At 42.2% G+C, this 15,924-nt stretch overlaps 1 protein-coding gene across 5 annotated transcripts in view; it reads right to left on the bottom strand.

Annotated features, from left to right (window-relative positions):
* MSI1 (musashi RNA binding protein 1) overlaps positions 1 to 15,924 on the bottom strand; it is a 43,335-nt gene that overhangs the window by 10,979 nt on the left and 16,432 nt on the right. For 3 of the 5 annotated variants that reach the window (XM_088465193.1, XM_088465201.1, XM_088465221.1), the window contains 5 exons: positions 5,438 to 5,520; positions 5,004 to 5,121; positions 1,975 to 2,055; positions 1,609 to 1,665; positions 58 to 114 (listed from right to left, as the gene is read on the bottom strand). In XM_088465193.1, coding sequence (XP_088321319.1) covers positions 58 to 114; positions 1,609 to 1,665; positions 1,975 to 2,055; positions 5,004 to 5,121; positions 5,438 to 5,520 — 396 coding nt within the window. The remainder of the gene's footprint in view (positions 1 to 57; positions 115 to 1,608; positions 1,666 to 1,974; positions 2,056 to 5,003; positions 5,122 to 5,437; positions 5,521 to 15,924) is intronic. The other 2 variants (XM_088465209.1, XM_088465215.1) reach the window with 1 other exon arrangement.

Raw genomic sequence — 15,924 nt, 5'->3', positions numbered from 1 at the left:
CACTACCAAGCTACAATAACGGAACTGTCCCCAATGCAGTGAAAATAGGCTGTTTACCTCTCACCACAGCTGCAGCAGCTGCTGCTACTGGTCCATATGCAGTCAATGGTATTGCTGAAAAACAAGACAAGAGTACTCAGTATACACTACAAATGGGCAGTGTGAGTGATCATCAGAAATACTGGAAGCACCTTTCTAAGAATGACAAGAACATAATAAAACAAGGCATGCACGGAGAAGGGGTACCATCGCACTAGTGGGCACTGTTCTACTCAATAAATAGACACCAAGGGAACATGCAGCACAGTACACAGACACAACCTCCACACTATGGACACAAACAGTATAGCTCCTCTATAAACAGGCCTCTCCACGTTAAAACATACATCTAGCAACACACACAGTTCTGGATAAAATTATTATAAGGCAAATTACATGTGTTGTGACCCAGTTAGATATTCACAATCATTTTCTAAGTAGCATAAAAAAAATGGCAGGTAAAATTGCTATGGGTTACAGCACATTTTACCAGGAGACACCAGGACAAAAAAAGGATTTAAGGGGCCTATCCACTAGTAGACATGAAAACGACCGCACGATTACAACATTGTAATTGTGCAGTCGTTTGTCAGTCTGTGATGAGCCTGCACTGAACGAGCAGTCGTTCAGTGCAGGCTCATCCGTCATCTGCAAACATGCTCAACCTAACGTTATCGTCAGGTTGACCAGCATGTTTGCACGATGATAGATGTCAAAACGACCAGCTGGCACGCGCATGCGTGACAGAGTGTACACTGAAATATTCTGCGTTTCAATGGCACGCCGATGGTGCCACTGCGTTTCAATGGCACGCCGATGGGCACGCGCATCGCTGGTCGTTTTAGACATTTTTGCAAACGATTTGCAAACTATTGAATGATATCGTTATCGTTCATTTAATCGTCTAGTGGATAGGGACCTTTAGTTACACAAAACTAAAGAATCAGTTTCAATTACACAGTATCCATTCTCACACCAAACTGCACTCTATAAATGTATTAAAAGAAATGTTCTATTACACTGTAGCAGGAGACAGCTGCACGTTTGTGAACATGTCAGCTCCCGTAGGGAGGAGACACAGCAGCTGTGGAGAGATGTGCTATCTCACACAAGGTCACAGACGTAGCGAGGTCTCCTTGCTTTTTAAAAAAAAAAAAAACACACAAAAACAGACCTCTCTATAAAATAGTACTGTTTTATATATCTATTTGTCTGTCACAAAACTACTCCAAAAAGTCTTTACAGAGCAGCACACAGGGAAAGTATGCCACAGATAATAATTATAAGATCACTGATAATAATTATAATATCACCAGCTGATACGTCACAATTCACAAACAATAATTTACCCAAACATTGAAGAATACTCATTGACACCTGTATGTGGAGCGGCACTTCTAACACAATATGTCTAGAGTTCCTTCTAGATGACACCGAATCGTCCTGAAAGGCCAGTGGTGACGTGCCAGATGCAGCCCGCGTAATCCACAGAGCACGGCTGGCACCAGCTCACACTCTGCTAATGCCGTTCTCCTCATTTGTGAGGCTTAGGAAGTTAGTGGGACTGACCTGTGAGTTCTGGGAGGACGGGGGTGCCCGGGAGAGGGGTTCTCTCTACACGAAATTCTAAAACGAAACGTGAAACAGCTTAGGAATGGCTGAATGCCTGGTCTTCAGAGGTGACTGGCAGTGAGTAGGGAAGAGCTGTTCAAAACCACCCACTGCCACTATAACCCAAATAAATATAAATTATTGCTGACACACCCATTCCTTGAATGGACATATAGACTGACGCAATGAAGCAGAGAAGCCTTCATGCTAATCTGCCACTATTAGTCTACACAAGCCCCGGGTGGAGTCCCCACCATGGGAAGAAAGAACATGCACATTAGCACGACAACTATACACTACTACATAACTCCATGTCTGACTTACCTGGGAATTGGTAAGTATACCCTGGTGCGATTCCCGTGTAGCTGCGACTGGCATATGTAGCAGCTTGGAAACCAGGATATCCTGTGAAAACAGGTCAGTTTGGTTAAGAATTGTAAAACTCCCAAGACTGGAGACAGAACTTGGAGACACCTTTGCACCAGTTCACAGGGTGGAAGAGGTTATAATGTTTGCATAGGATTCTTTGTTACAGGCTTAAAATCTAGTTGTTAAGGTATTTCAGCTAAGCCTGATATTTAATATTGACCCCCTCTGTACCACTTCTGACTCCTCACTTTAGGATTTCCCCTCATTATAAAAGAGGTCCATGTGGCCACCATGAACTATGTCCCAACTGTATCAAATAAAAAATGTATGACATAGATAAGCATGGACAACAAGCAGAAAAAAGGAATAAAAACCTGTAAATGGCAGCATATGAACAAAATAAGATATAACTATGAATTGGGGTCTGCTGATCCTGCCAATTGTCATTCGAAACCCAAAATTATCCGCACTTTTTCACAAATCTGGAATTAGTTTTACCCATGTGATTTGTAGGAACCGATCTAACGCTTACCCACTCACTGATGCTGTACCGTATAATAGTGTTTTTACATGACTACTACAAGGAATAGACTTGTGGAAAGCTCACTGACCTAGAGTGGCAAAAACGCCCTTCTCTTAACACCTTGCCGTATTGCTGTGTATGCACTGTATGTCAGCCAGCAATAAAGGATAATTCTATCTGTACATAATATATGCACTTAAGCTAAGCTAATATTTGCACAAGAAATGTGTCTGTGTTATTGTTTTATTAAGGTGATTCCAAAAATAAGCTCTTATAGATCAAAGTAGCAACATTCTGGCTTTGCAGTTTATTTTTAAATACAGTTGTATGGGGAGGAGGGAGATGGGCCGTCTGCAGTGATATCTCAGCACCTGCAGCATTGGCTAGACCTAGAATCCTGATAGCATACACACCTGCAAAAAGGGTAAAACAAAATGGAGTGTGAATTGTGAGACAATCCCAACATTGTATAGTAGTATCTACTACATATAATATACCAGCCAAACTAAACACAGGAGACCATGTGTATCTGTAGCTTTGAAACTAAAGCTCACAGGTGCATGTTATATTAATAATGATCATTTTTAATTACTATTTGTATATATCATATATTATATTGATATTTTTTCCCATATATATATATATATATATATATATATATATATATATATATATATATATATATATATATATATATATATATATAATGAGAGGTTGTGCTCACTGAAATCAGTTGCAATGTAAAGGGGGAAGGGGGAACAACATCAGCATAATGAGGCAATGAGGCAAATAAATCAGAATTGGGCATTTCTATTATTAGCTTGGTATATTTAAGGCGAGGAAGTCACTAGGGGGTCTATTTACTAAGCAGTGTTAGAAGAAGTGAAAAGTGATAAGGTGTCAGCCAATCAGCTCCCAACTGTCATTTTTCAAACAGAGCCTATGAGATGGCAGTTAGGAGCTGATTGGCTGGCACCTTATCACTTTTCACTCTTCACTTCTCCTAACACTGCTTAGTAAATAGACTCCTAGGTGTGGAGATATAAGCGTTACCTATTATAGCAGCAGTCAGTTAGTTCACTGTACACATTATCATAAGATAATTTATAATTCTTGGAAATAAATAAAATACCTAAAGATATAGATGGGTTTATTATAAAACCAAATGGCCGCATTAAAGAACAGCCATTAAAGAGCAAGTAAGAGCACTAGTTTATTTATATATAATATATGTGAAATAAGTGAATATGTCCGCCATGCTTTCCCCCTCTTGCAGCAGGTTGCCATGTTAGGCATGAGGAGGGTCTCCACCTTACACAGACCCTCCAACATTACCCATTCCATCCGTTACAAAATGCTCTGCTCCTGGACTTCTCTCTTAATAGATTGGTTGCTATGGGCAACATCTACACTTCTAAAAACTCTCACTTTAGTAAATATACCCCGGAATGTAATACGCTAGATAATAATGTTTGTGTGTGTTTGGCATAGAATGAGCCTGATGCAGTTTGAATGACACCAATTTGCATAGCGTAAACTGTGGGATATCACTCTGTGCATGCCCAAATCAGTGGGCACACGCATATGCACCCATGCAGATTTACAATATTCTGTATGAATATTATCATCCATATTACATAGGCCTAATCCAGTATAGTTGTGTTTGGGCATTTTCGAACACATGCTGACCAGGACAAAGCCGCATAAACGCCTGAGAAATCCGTATTATGTGCGGCAGGTACAAATGCACTGATAATGGTGATGCCCATCACCAGCACTAGCACAATACATATCAATGGCTGATTGTAGTGCATTATTGATGCTCTACATATATTGATGCTCAGACATATATTATGCTTTGTGTGCATGTTTTAGCATTTTTTTTTCCGTACATGGGAAGGAAATTGTTTCTGCTGTATTGATAGAATTGCTTAATTATCAAGCAAAGCAAATGCTTAAAAAGAAGCGTGTATGTATAAGTGACGTATGCCAGCTATAACCCGGGGGTATATTCTGCCCATACAGAGCCATATAAATCTGGATGTGTACAGTTCAGCATGTAAGTGGAAATACAAAATTATTTTAAACTGAAATAACCCTATTTTACAACCGACTCTGCATCAGTCCCAATGTGTGTCTACAGGTCTGTGGAGTAGTTAGTGCTCCTTTGTAGCAGTGAACATTCAATGATTTGTTCTTGCAGACCTGGCTGTGAGATAACATTCTAAAAACACAGCTCAGATAGATCTAAATCTAGGGGGCATAAGGTTTTTTCTTTAAATATTAACTTAACAAAAACATCTACTGGTTTTCTGTAAAGTGGATATTTATGTCTACCTTACTGGAAAAGCAACATGAGTCTTTGGTGTAATAGCCATATGTGGCCAGCAGAGGGAGAACTGCACATCAGTTAGTTATTAGAGAAGAACCTGTTTTAAGTTCAACCTCCAGCCATAATCACCTAGCATGCCGATGCCTAGCATAAAAGCATCCATTCCATATGGCATCACTCGAGATCGTCCTCGTACAGAACCTGTTGGTGACATCACCTCCTTGGGTTGCGCCTTCTTACATTCGACCTGAAGGTAGAAATCATAACATGGTGTTACAAATTACCTAAACTATGAACTTCACGTTTAAAAATCTAAAATTATTCAGAAGTTTTAAATACAAGGCTCCAAGTAACCTATGCAATTCACCCAATCTATCCCAATGATTCCAAACCTTTAACCTAACTAATTAACATTGCAATTTAATTCAATTATTCCAAAACATGCAGACCATGCCTTACAAACTAAACTATATATCTGTCATTCCTTTAACTCAGTTCTGTTGAACACTAATCAATCTCCTCTTGAGTGTCAGCTATATATATTTATCTGTATTTTCTCTCACCATCTTATTATTGATCTCATGGAAGTGAATCTCGCAGACCTTCTCCACGATATCCTCACCTTCAAAAGTCACAAATCCGAACCCTGCAAAGGTAATCAGAGACCACAGATGATGAAGAACCTTCCTAGTAGCTACTTTAATGAGACAGTACAAATTCCCTAGTGACAAGACAATGGAGAGATGGAAACTGTGCACCACTGCAGACTACAGCAGACTATGGTAGCCATCATGACCATTAAGCCGGCCAATCAGGTTATAGGGGAGTGTAGAGGAGGTGGTCTACCCAATGCTTTTAACAGTCAATCTCTGCTCTTATTTATGCTGCTAAGAGCTGGCCTGATGTCAATGCAACTTCAACGTGAATTTCCCATATTCAGGAGCAGGAAGTTCACATGCAAAGGGGCAGCAGCGATAGATACTGCACAGAAGGACTCAGGAACACTTTTCCTGCCATACTCTGGTGTCTGAGATAAAAGAGAACAAGGAGTCACAAACGTCTTTTGGTGCCGCTATTATACACAGGGGAGATACTCCTATCTTCATGTAATAAGTAAATATAACATTATACATTCGGTACAAATATGTAACAGCTCTCACCTATACATGTGAGAAAATGATTACAGGGTTTAATTTCATTTTGGTAATACATGACTTTTCTATATATTTGCAAAGCTAGTTATACAAGCCTAACTGGGAACTGCAGTAATTGGAATAGTACAATTTCAAGAGAATGGTAACACTTATCCAATTTCTGTCCCAACAGACAAAATGACTACGTAATAATAATTTTATTTATATAGTGATTTCTCCAAATAAACTCAAGGTGCTGCATGTACTCTATCGGTCAAAAGGTTTAGAACACACCAGCTTTTCCAGTTTCTATTGAAATTTAAGCAATTTAAGTCCAGTGAATAACCTTAATGCTAGAGGTTAAAAGAAAGTTATGGTTAGCAAAAACTGAAAAAATAATGTAAATTTCAGTTAAAAAATAAGATTTTGTCAGCAAGCAAGTAATGGGTTAATAAGTTACAGCAATGAAAAAGTGGCTTGCCTGAGCCATGAAGCAACACCTGTGGTATGCTGAATACTGGAAGAAGGCCTTATGGACCTATGAATCAAAATGTCAAATCTTTAGTTCATTACACAGGGTTTTTGTATGCCATCAACTAGGCAAAAGAATAGTTCCTCAGTGTGTGTGTGTGTGTGGTGTATTTACTTCCTGCATGTTTTAGCTTAATACTTCAAAGGGCATGCTTTTAGTAGCATAGACCCCTGTGACACCAACTGTCAAACATGGAGAAGGAAGTGTGATGGTCTGGGGCTTTGTGCTAGATCCCAAGTTGGCGACTGTTTTCCTAGACCAAAAGGGCTACCACAGCATTGTGTATTGCCTTGCAATAACCTCAGGTCTACGCCGAGTTGGTCAAGGGTTTATCCTAAGGTAAAATAATGACACAAAACATATCTCCAGAACTACCATCAAGGAAAAGAACAAGACACTAGGCTTCAAATCATGGAAAGGCCAGCACAGTCTCCAGGCTTAAACCCTGTAGACCTGGTACGGGAAGAACTGGACCGGTGGGTGAAAGCACAGCAACCTACAAGTGCAACACATTTGTAGGAACTTCTGCAACAGTGTTGGGAAGAACTTCCCCAGCAATATATTATTTCCATTGAAAGAATGCCACAAGCTATATTTATGAATCGTAGATTTTTGTAAGATGCCACTTCTCTTTGAGTTTGAGGCTAAAACTTTAAAGCAGCACTAAGTGTAAAGCCCGGCGTGCTTAAAAAAAGCAGCCGCTTCGTAAATATCAACCCACTAGTGTGTTATGCGGTTATATCTGCAAAAGGATTACTTTGATGAGTCAAAAATAAAAATTACATTTTGTTAAACAAAATTATTCTATGATTTATTTTTTTATCTCCATTAGTTCTATGCTTTGCTTTCAGAGAACATTGGGTTAATTTTTACAGAAACGGCATAAATGGGGATGTTCTAAAACTTTTGACTGTAGTGCATATATTTATATAAAAAATGTAATGTGTCTGGATAAACATACACCTAACTGGTAGCAGGTGAATATCTGAATCAGGAGACCTTTAAATGGCTGTCCACCTGCACATGACTTTCATTTAACTTCTTATGCATGTCATTCTGTAACTTTTCTGAATAAATGTAATTATCTTTCTCCCTGCTGTCTACTCTTTACGGTCAGTTTATTTACCTTACCCCGGAATATGACACAAAGTTGCTTTCTACATACAAATCCGATTGGATCCCTCTCAGAAGAAACACGATAAGAAGCCCATAGGCTTCTATTGGGTAACGCCATATAAAGATGGCATTACCCACCGGGTCCAAGCTCCGGAGCTTGGTATGTATGAGACATGTGTTCAAACCCCCCCAAAAAATGCACTTTCGGGGGTTTAAACTAGGGATGTGCAGGCTCGGATAGGTTCAAGTTTGCAGGCCGAGTTCGGATTTTTCCCTCCAAAAAACGGGACTCAGAAAGAGGCAAAACGTCATCTTGAATGGACAAACATCATCATTCCTGATGTTTGTCCATGCAAGATGACGTTTTGCCTCTTTCTGAGTCCCGTTTTTTGGAGGGAAAAATCCGAACTCGGCGTGCAAACTCAAACCTATCCGAGCTTGCACATCCCTAGTTTAAACACATTTTCCCCTTATTTTCCCCTTCCTGTCCTATGTGTGAAGAGGGACAACTGGCGCTTATAATACACGTCATTTCCAAGGTCAGGTCTGGCAAAAAGGAAAAGATGCTATTTGATAGACTTCTATAAATTGTTAGGGCAGTATTTATGAATATTGGGCATCTTTGTTTTTCATTTTCAAGTAGACTGTTATTTTACAGTATCTCTATGTGCCAATTTTTATAAATGCACCACAATTACCAATGCAGAGAGCACAGGGGGAAATGAAAATAAACCACTCTACTTGATGACATAAAAATGTGGTAGAAAGAAATTTCATGTCAGCCCTTGCAGCTCTCTATTCCCATCCTTCTTCATCGGGTATGATGAATGGTCTGCACTCGTCACGTTTTGGGTTGAACAATGGAACGAAACAAGGGTGTCCTTTATCCCCAATTCTTTTCACTTTGTGTATTGAGCTCCTAGCAGGTAGACTCAGAGCTAACCCTAATATTAAGAGAGTTGAAGTGTAGAAGAATCGTTACAAGCTATCTCTCTTTGCAGATGACGTCCTCCTCACTCTGACCGATCCCTAATTATCTCTCCCTAATTTGGAGTCCGTGTTAGACTCTTATGGCGCACTTTCTGGATACAAAATGAATAACACTTAATCTGAAGTGCTGGCTATAAATATCTCCTCACAAGTGCAGGCCATTCTCACGTCTAAATTTAATTTTGTCTGGCACCCCAATGCTTTATCTTACCTTGAAATTTCCATCACTAAATCTTATTCTCGCCTATATCAAGCAATTTACCCCCCAATGTTTCATTCACTTGCACAGGACTTACTTAAATAGAAGTCTTTACATATTTCTTTGTTTTGAAGAATTAATACTATAATAATGTATCTTCTCCCACTGCTACTATATTTATTGTTACTCAATTCTGTTCTGAATTCAGCTCTGGGCTCCATGCAAACTCTTTGTAACAAATTTTTCTGGGCGAACAGTAAGCTTTGAATTCGTAGGTCCATTCTAGCAAAGCCAGTATCTGAAGGAGGCCTGGTTCTTCCAATACTCAAGTTTTGCTTTCAGGTGGCACAACTCAAACACATAATCTCCTGCATCATCTCCACATCATCTCCTGCCACTCTGGTCCGGTCTATAAACATTGGGTATATTTGGAGAATGCCATGCTTCAAACTGGGAGGGTTAATGGAATTCTCTGGTTACATAAATCACTCAGACCAGCCTTGGCCTATACAATCCCTTCAGTCCGGCTTACTCTCACTATATGGGACAGACTTTGAGCATGCTTTGATTTAGCTCCTCATCTGTCACCTATATATCCAATATGGAGTTATCCTTTACTTCCTCCAGGTAATGACACCACTATGGCTTCGTTCTGGCAGGGGATTCAAATTGATAGATTTTGCCACATGCAAGGTGACTTCTCCCCAACCTCATTTGTAGGCCTTCAATCTCACCACTCCATTCCTTCCTCCTTACTTTTTTTGTTTGTCCTTGTGTTTGAAGTGTTATTTTCCAATTGCCTATACCCCGAGTATAGAAAATGGCAATTATTCCCCACAAACAATGCGTTTGTGACCTGGTCAGAGATATTTTCTAGGGTATTTCTGATACTTCAGTGTAGTTACAACACAGTGGTTTCATAGAAGTCCATCTGTGCCAGAGGGGAGCCCAATAACACTGACTGTACCTCCAAATGCTGCTTCAAATTGACAGGAGTCTGCGGGAACGTTAAGCTCACGGGGGATCAGCTGGGTGTATATCACAGCTGCCGCCAGGACCGAGCATTCAACCGCATCCCTGCTGTATCTGCCCACCCTCTCGACCTGTGTCACTGTCAGCTGCCCGCCTCTCAGACTTCTGTGTCACTGTCAGCTACCTGCCCCCCAGACAACTGTGTCAGCTAGCCACTGGTGGACTCCAGGAAGGTGATGATACCTCCACTACACATCAAGTTGGACCTTATGAAACAATTTGTTAGAGCTCTAGATAAGGATTCAGCAGCCTTCAAGTACCTTCAAGATTTCTTCCCTAAGCTGTCTGAGGTAAAGGTTCAAAGCCGGTGTTTTTGTGGGACAGATTAAGAAGATCCTGCAGTGCAAGGAATTCCCAAAGATGCTCGCTCAGAAGGAGGAAGCTGCTTGGACCAGCTTTATCGCAGTGGTTTAGGCCTTCCTGGACAATCACAATTCTAAATAAACTACATGGAATTGGTTGAGACTTTGGTGAAGAACTTCCCTCAAAGTCCATATTCTTGATGCTCATCTTGAGAAATTCAAGGAGAACATGGGAGCATACTCAGAGGAGCAAGGCAAGCACTTCCACCAGGTTATATTGGAGTTTGAACGCCGCTACCAAGGACAGTATAACGAGAACATGATTGGAGACTACATCTGGGGGCTGATTTGTGAAAGTGATGTACTGTATAATCATAAATCTCTTAAAGCTACTTTTGTTGTTCTAATTCTTTTGTTGTCATGTTTGTACAACTTTATGGGGGCGGGATGCACGACGCATCACATTCAGGATGCGATGCATCCCGCCGCTGTTTGCATGCATGCCGGCGTTGGTAACGCTGGTATCCATGACGAACACCACAAAGGACCACCCTCTCGGTAACAGCAGCCATTTGCGATGGAGGGACTTCCGGTTCTATGACCGAGAAGCCCCTCTGGCATTTCTGCGCATGTGCTGAAGGACGTGCATGCCGTGGGGGGGGGGGGGGGGATGGGAGGGATCCGATCCACCCTTAGGCTTCTATAGGGTAACGCCATCAGGAAGCTGGCGTTACCCACCACAACCAAGCATGGTTGCCTATGAGAAATGCGGTCAAACCTGCATTTCTCTCCTTGCTGCATCCCACCCCAGATGTTCATTTTCATACATATCTCACAATGTGTAAAAGAAAATGCAAATCTGCCCTTTTCTCATCTGAAATAGGTAATTTCAAAGTATAAAATGTCCTGGTCACAAAAGCAAAGTTTGAGGGGAATAAATACAATTTTCCGTACTTTTGAGACATAAGCAATTTAGAAACAGCACTTACTACCCAAAGACAAAAAATTTGTTACATATTAGTATCTCTAAATTGTCAGTTTTGTTAATTCGCAATCTCCTTCCCTTTCCTTTCAGACACTGACCCCCTTGGAATACCTTTGTGTATATTTTATAGATCTCAAAGGTAACAAAACAGTGTTATATCACTCCATTCTAGCGCCTCCATCCCATGACCGTGAACCCCATTAATTGGCATGGGATTCAGACATTTTAGCCGCATTGATGAAGAGAGAACTATTAGGTCCAGAAATACTAGGGCCTCCATCAGTGTAGCTGTTCGGGAAACATGATACAAGGTTTATATCAAATGGTATCTTGTACCATCTAGATGTTCCCTGCGACTTCAAATAAATTGCTGGAGACAATGTGGAGAAGTGTGTGTAAGTTTTTTTCACAATTGGTGGTATTGTCCTATTATTAGCTCATTTTGGAATCAAGTTTGGAATATGCTCCCACAAGTGTTAGGTATATTGGTACCTCGTGATGGTACAATAGCACTTCTCAGTGCACCGGTGCCAAATACTTATACATATCTGGACAAAACGGTGGTCCATATTTCTAATGCCACAAAATCTTTAATAGCTAAGAACTGGAAATCCCCGTACAGGAACCTGCACTAGCAGCCCTTCGAGCTTGGGTTGATTTTGTGGCCTCAACTGAGTATATTACATCCTTGCAAAACAACTCCCTGACCACTTTTCACAAGGTCTGGTCCTCATGCCATTTTTTTCAGTCGTCATCTCTACCTGGTCCCCGCTAACTTACCAACTCTCCCCCTTTTTATTCTTTTTCCTCACCTTAACTTTCCCTTCTTCTTTTGATTGTATCTTTGTTCTTTATTTCTTTTTTTTGCCCCCTTTGTCGTCCCTCCCATCCTGTTTTTTAACCCTAATTTGCATTTATTGTTTTATATTTATAGCAAATGTCAGGTGGGTCTAGGGCTGGTCACTTAGACCAGCGGCTACATTTTTTAGTATTAGGGATTTATACGTCTTTCGCTACTATTATTATGTGGGTACTGTGCCTACCTGTATTGCACCCTAGGTTTTTGTACCTTAAAAGAAATAATAATAAACTTTTGTCTTAAATAAAAAAATGTGGCAGAAAAGCATAAAAAGTTATTTAAAAGAAAAGCAATGTATTTATGTGTAGGCGTGTACAAACCAATATCATGTGTAAGTAGTCAACACAGGAAAGGGAATCATACTACTCTACTACAATATCATGGATTGGGGTAGATTAACAGATGCAGTTCCTAATATATACCTGAGCTATCTTGTGACCTACATCAGACCCAGAAACAAGTATAACATTGGGCGCAAGTGCCCGATGTTTTACTTATACACATGCGTCCAAGACATACTGCACACACGTCCTGATGGTCAATGCCGGAGGACGTAGATTGGAACTGCATGGAGATCCATTAAGTTCCAACAGGTGTTCCTGGACGCTGATGAGGGGTCTGTAGCAGCGGGTATGTTGAGGGCACCCCTGTCAGAAGTCCGATAGTGCCGCCAATGTCCGCTTGATGGTGCGTCTTTTTGCGCATCATTGGGATTAGAGCTGCAGCCAGTGGCAGTGCAGCCCATCGACTGCAGCATTAACATAATTTCACGGTTGCGGCTGTGACAGAAGTCGCACCTGCTACTGCTTTGCTCTGTCAACATCCCATATTTTTAGTATATAGCCGTCTTCATTATCAGGGCACACTTGCATGAGGCTATGCTTAGTGCTAGAGATATTCTCAAAATATGCATATTTACACTTCCGCACAAACTCTGCATAAAGGCAATTCCGTCAACACATCCTCTCTGAACTTTGCATATGTGAGAACGCCCTGCTACTGTCCAGTTACGCGCCTTCAGTCACAAGTGAAGATGTGACTAAAATGTGTATGACTATGCATTGCCCATACTTGCATACACTTGGGGCCTGATTCAGACCATCACGGTAAGCAGTACAGCTGCAACTGTTGTTGCAGCAACTACTGTTAAATTATGCTGATGCCTGCAGGAGGTGCCTGAAAGAGAAAGCCGCCTCCTGCCAGCATCGCAGGTCCAAAGACGCAGCATTGGATCACCAATGCGACCATCGGTCACAATGCTCGCAGTCATCGCCCGTCTGAGTAACTGTAAGTTTACTCAGAATGGGCGGTGGACCTCCACAGCTGGAGCCAGGAAATCTGCAGATGCAGACCCTTGCCTCGCCACGCCTACAAAACAGGGGCTACACTCCCCGTTTTTTTAGAATGTCTTTGTAGAACGGTCCCCGTCGCCGCCCCCCCAAGCTGCCGCAGCATGTCCATCATGTGGCTGTGGGACACTGATTGCAGATCAGGATCTGTACATGCACAGTGTGACCTCTGCGTATGCACAGATAAAACAACAATGCAGCACTGTATTGTGAAAACATTGCAATACCGTGATACTCTAAATCAGGCCCTTGGTTCCACAGTAAGCACACTGACAAAATATGCAAGATGTACTCCACAAACAGAAATGCGTTCATATCTGCATAAGCCCCATAGTGCCAAGCAGCCCACATATGGGAATGTATCAGAATCAAATAGACAATTTCACTATTATACCCCAATGGGGATCACAAAACTCTCTGAATTCACGTCACTTCCCAGTGGTCAGGTCTGATAATGTCATTGCACACTTAACTCAAGTTTTAAAATATCCCTACACCCGAATAAGGATTTTTGATTTCCCAACCACTTTGTGCTTAGCTACAACAATAGTCACAAACACGGTTTGATTCTCAGTACTGGTCTCTGGCAGATCTCTCACTCTCTGGCTGTAAAGGGCTTGTTTTATGAATTTACAAATCATTACCAGTAGCTGTGGTGAATAAAATCAGCACATTTCCATCTTTCAGACAAGTGGGAATAGATTGCGGATGTTCCTAAACATGTCTACACATGTTACACTGGCCATGTTATGCTATTAATAATTACTGGCACAGTTCAAATCTCAGTATGAGATGGCATATTTTTTCTTTTTACAACAGTTACTAGCAGATCCAGGAAGACAGAAAACAAATAGTGATAATAATTATTCCTAAGTGTGCAAATGAAGTTTGCTGCATATTTCTGAAGCAAATGCCGACACCTTTCAGCGGGTTTGAGCTCCAAATTTAAAGCAGAATTTACAACATGCGGCGCTTTCAATTTTGAGTTCAAACATGCTACTTTTTAATTATATCCATGTGTCGTGTGTGGTATATTTTGTCGCCATTCATCATGTAGACACTGCTGAAATGTCGACAAAAACGTTCCTGGTGGTCCAATGGTGACGTATCTGGTAAGGCAGGTCTGGCGGCTCCAGCTGTGTCTATCAGGTCCGATGTTCAGGTGATGACAACTTCCGACGAATCCAGCAGTGCTTCTGGCGGCGAGTATATTACACCCCCGGAAGAGTGGGTAGATCTCCCGCATCCCGTCCACTACCTAGTGAAGTGGACAAAATGGGAAGATAATACTGGAAATTGACGGGGATTTGAATTATTTTATCCCCACAGACTCGCGATTTACGGAATTTTGCTGCAACATTGGCGGGGCATAATGACGTGAAGGACCAATTGCATCTCCTTTCTGGGCTTCTCCAGGAGAATAGCAATTAAAAGTCTGCAAGTGTGGCATGCTTGCCGAAATTCTGTCTGCCCCCTCCGGAAGGGGGGCGGCCAGGTTGACATAGTGAGGTAGGCGTGGCGTTCCATAAGGGAGTATGGTGGCAACGACATGCGTTATTAGGGGTGGATAGGGGGGCGTAGCAGCACCATCCCATCATCATGCCATGCCCCCGCTACGCAATGCAGAGATTACCGGCATTGTAGAGCAGGGGCGGGGCCACGATGACGCATTTCAGCACCAATCACGTCATTCCACTGCCAGAGTGTTTGAGTTATGGTGCGGAGGTCTGGTGATGATGCGGGGTGTGTGTGGGGGGGTGGGTGGTGTTTGGCCGGGGTAGGCGGCTGGCAGGAGGATTTCGAGAGGGTAGGCCAGTATGAAGTATGGTGCTACCCCTTAGTGCCTAACGCAAGTGGACATTTGCCTGCTATGTGAGTACAACCCAGGGTTAAGCTGCTGGATGTGGAGTGGGAGGAGGGCCACTGAGGACTGTACAACCCTACCCTCCCAACACACACCCCCCTACTTATATAGCACAGTACAGACCCCTGTCCCCTCACAGCACACCTTTCCCCTCACAGCACAGCACCCCTCTCCCCTCAAAGCACAACACCCCACTCCCCTTCCCGCCAGCTCCAGCAAACTTACCTGCTGGGGACGTTGGTGTGTTTGTGCCACGGACCTCCTTGAGCATTCTGTCTCCCAGCCAGTATGACTGCAACAGGACGTCATGTCGCCCTTAAATGCCTCTGGGAGTGCCAAACCTCCTCTAAACAGTGGCACAGCCGGGGACCGAGGGGGTGACACTGTGACAGTGACTCACTGTCACTGATGCGGTGGGTCGTTGCATGCCAGGCTGTGGCATGGCAGCACCCTCCTCAATGTGGCGCTCTACTCAGCCACGTACCCTGCCTAATGGTAGGGCTGACCCTGGATGGGGGGAGGGAGAAGGGAACAATAAGGAGGAAAAAGAAAGACCGCTGAGAGTAAACAAAAAGATAAAGAAGCGAAAGAGCAGTAGGCATAGAAGGAAAGATAGATCACATGGGATGACGGGGAGCTGAGGAGAATAATACTGTTTGGTTGGGGGAGGTGGATTGAGAGTCATGGAT

The sequence above is a fragment of the Taudactylus pleione genome, unplaced genomic scaffold (genome assembly GCF_031769625.1).
Source record: "Taudactylus pleione unplaced genomic scaffold, aTauple2 ptg000062l, whole genome shotgun sequence".
Lineage (NCBI taxonomy): Eukaryota > Metazoa > Chordata > Amphibia > Anura > Myobatrachidae > Taudactylus > Taudactylus pleione.
This window is presented reverse-complemented; position numbering and strand designations above follow the sequence as displayed.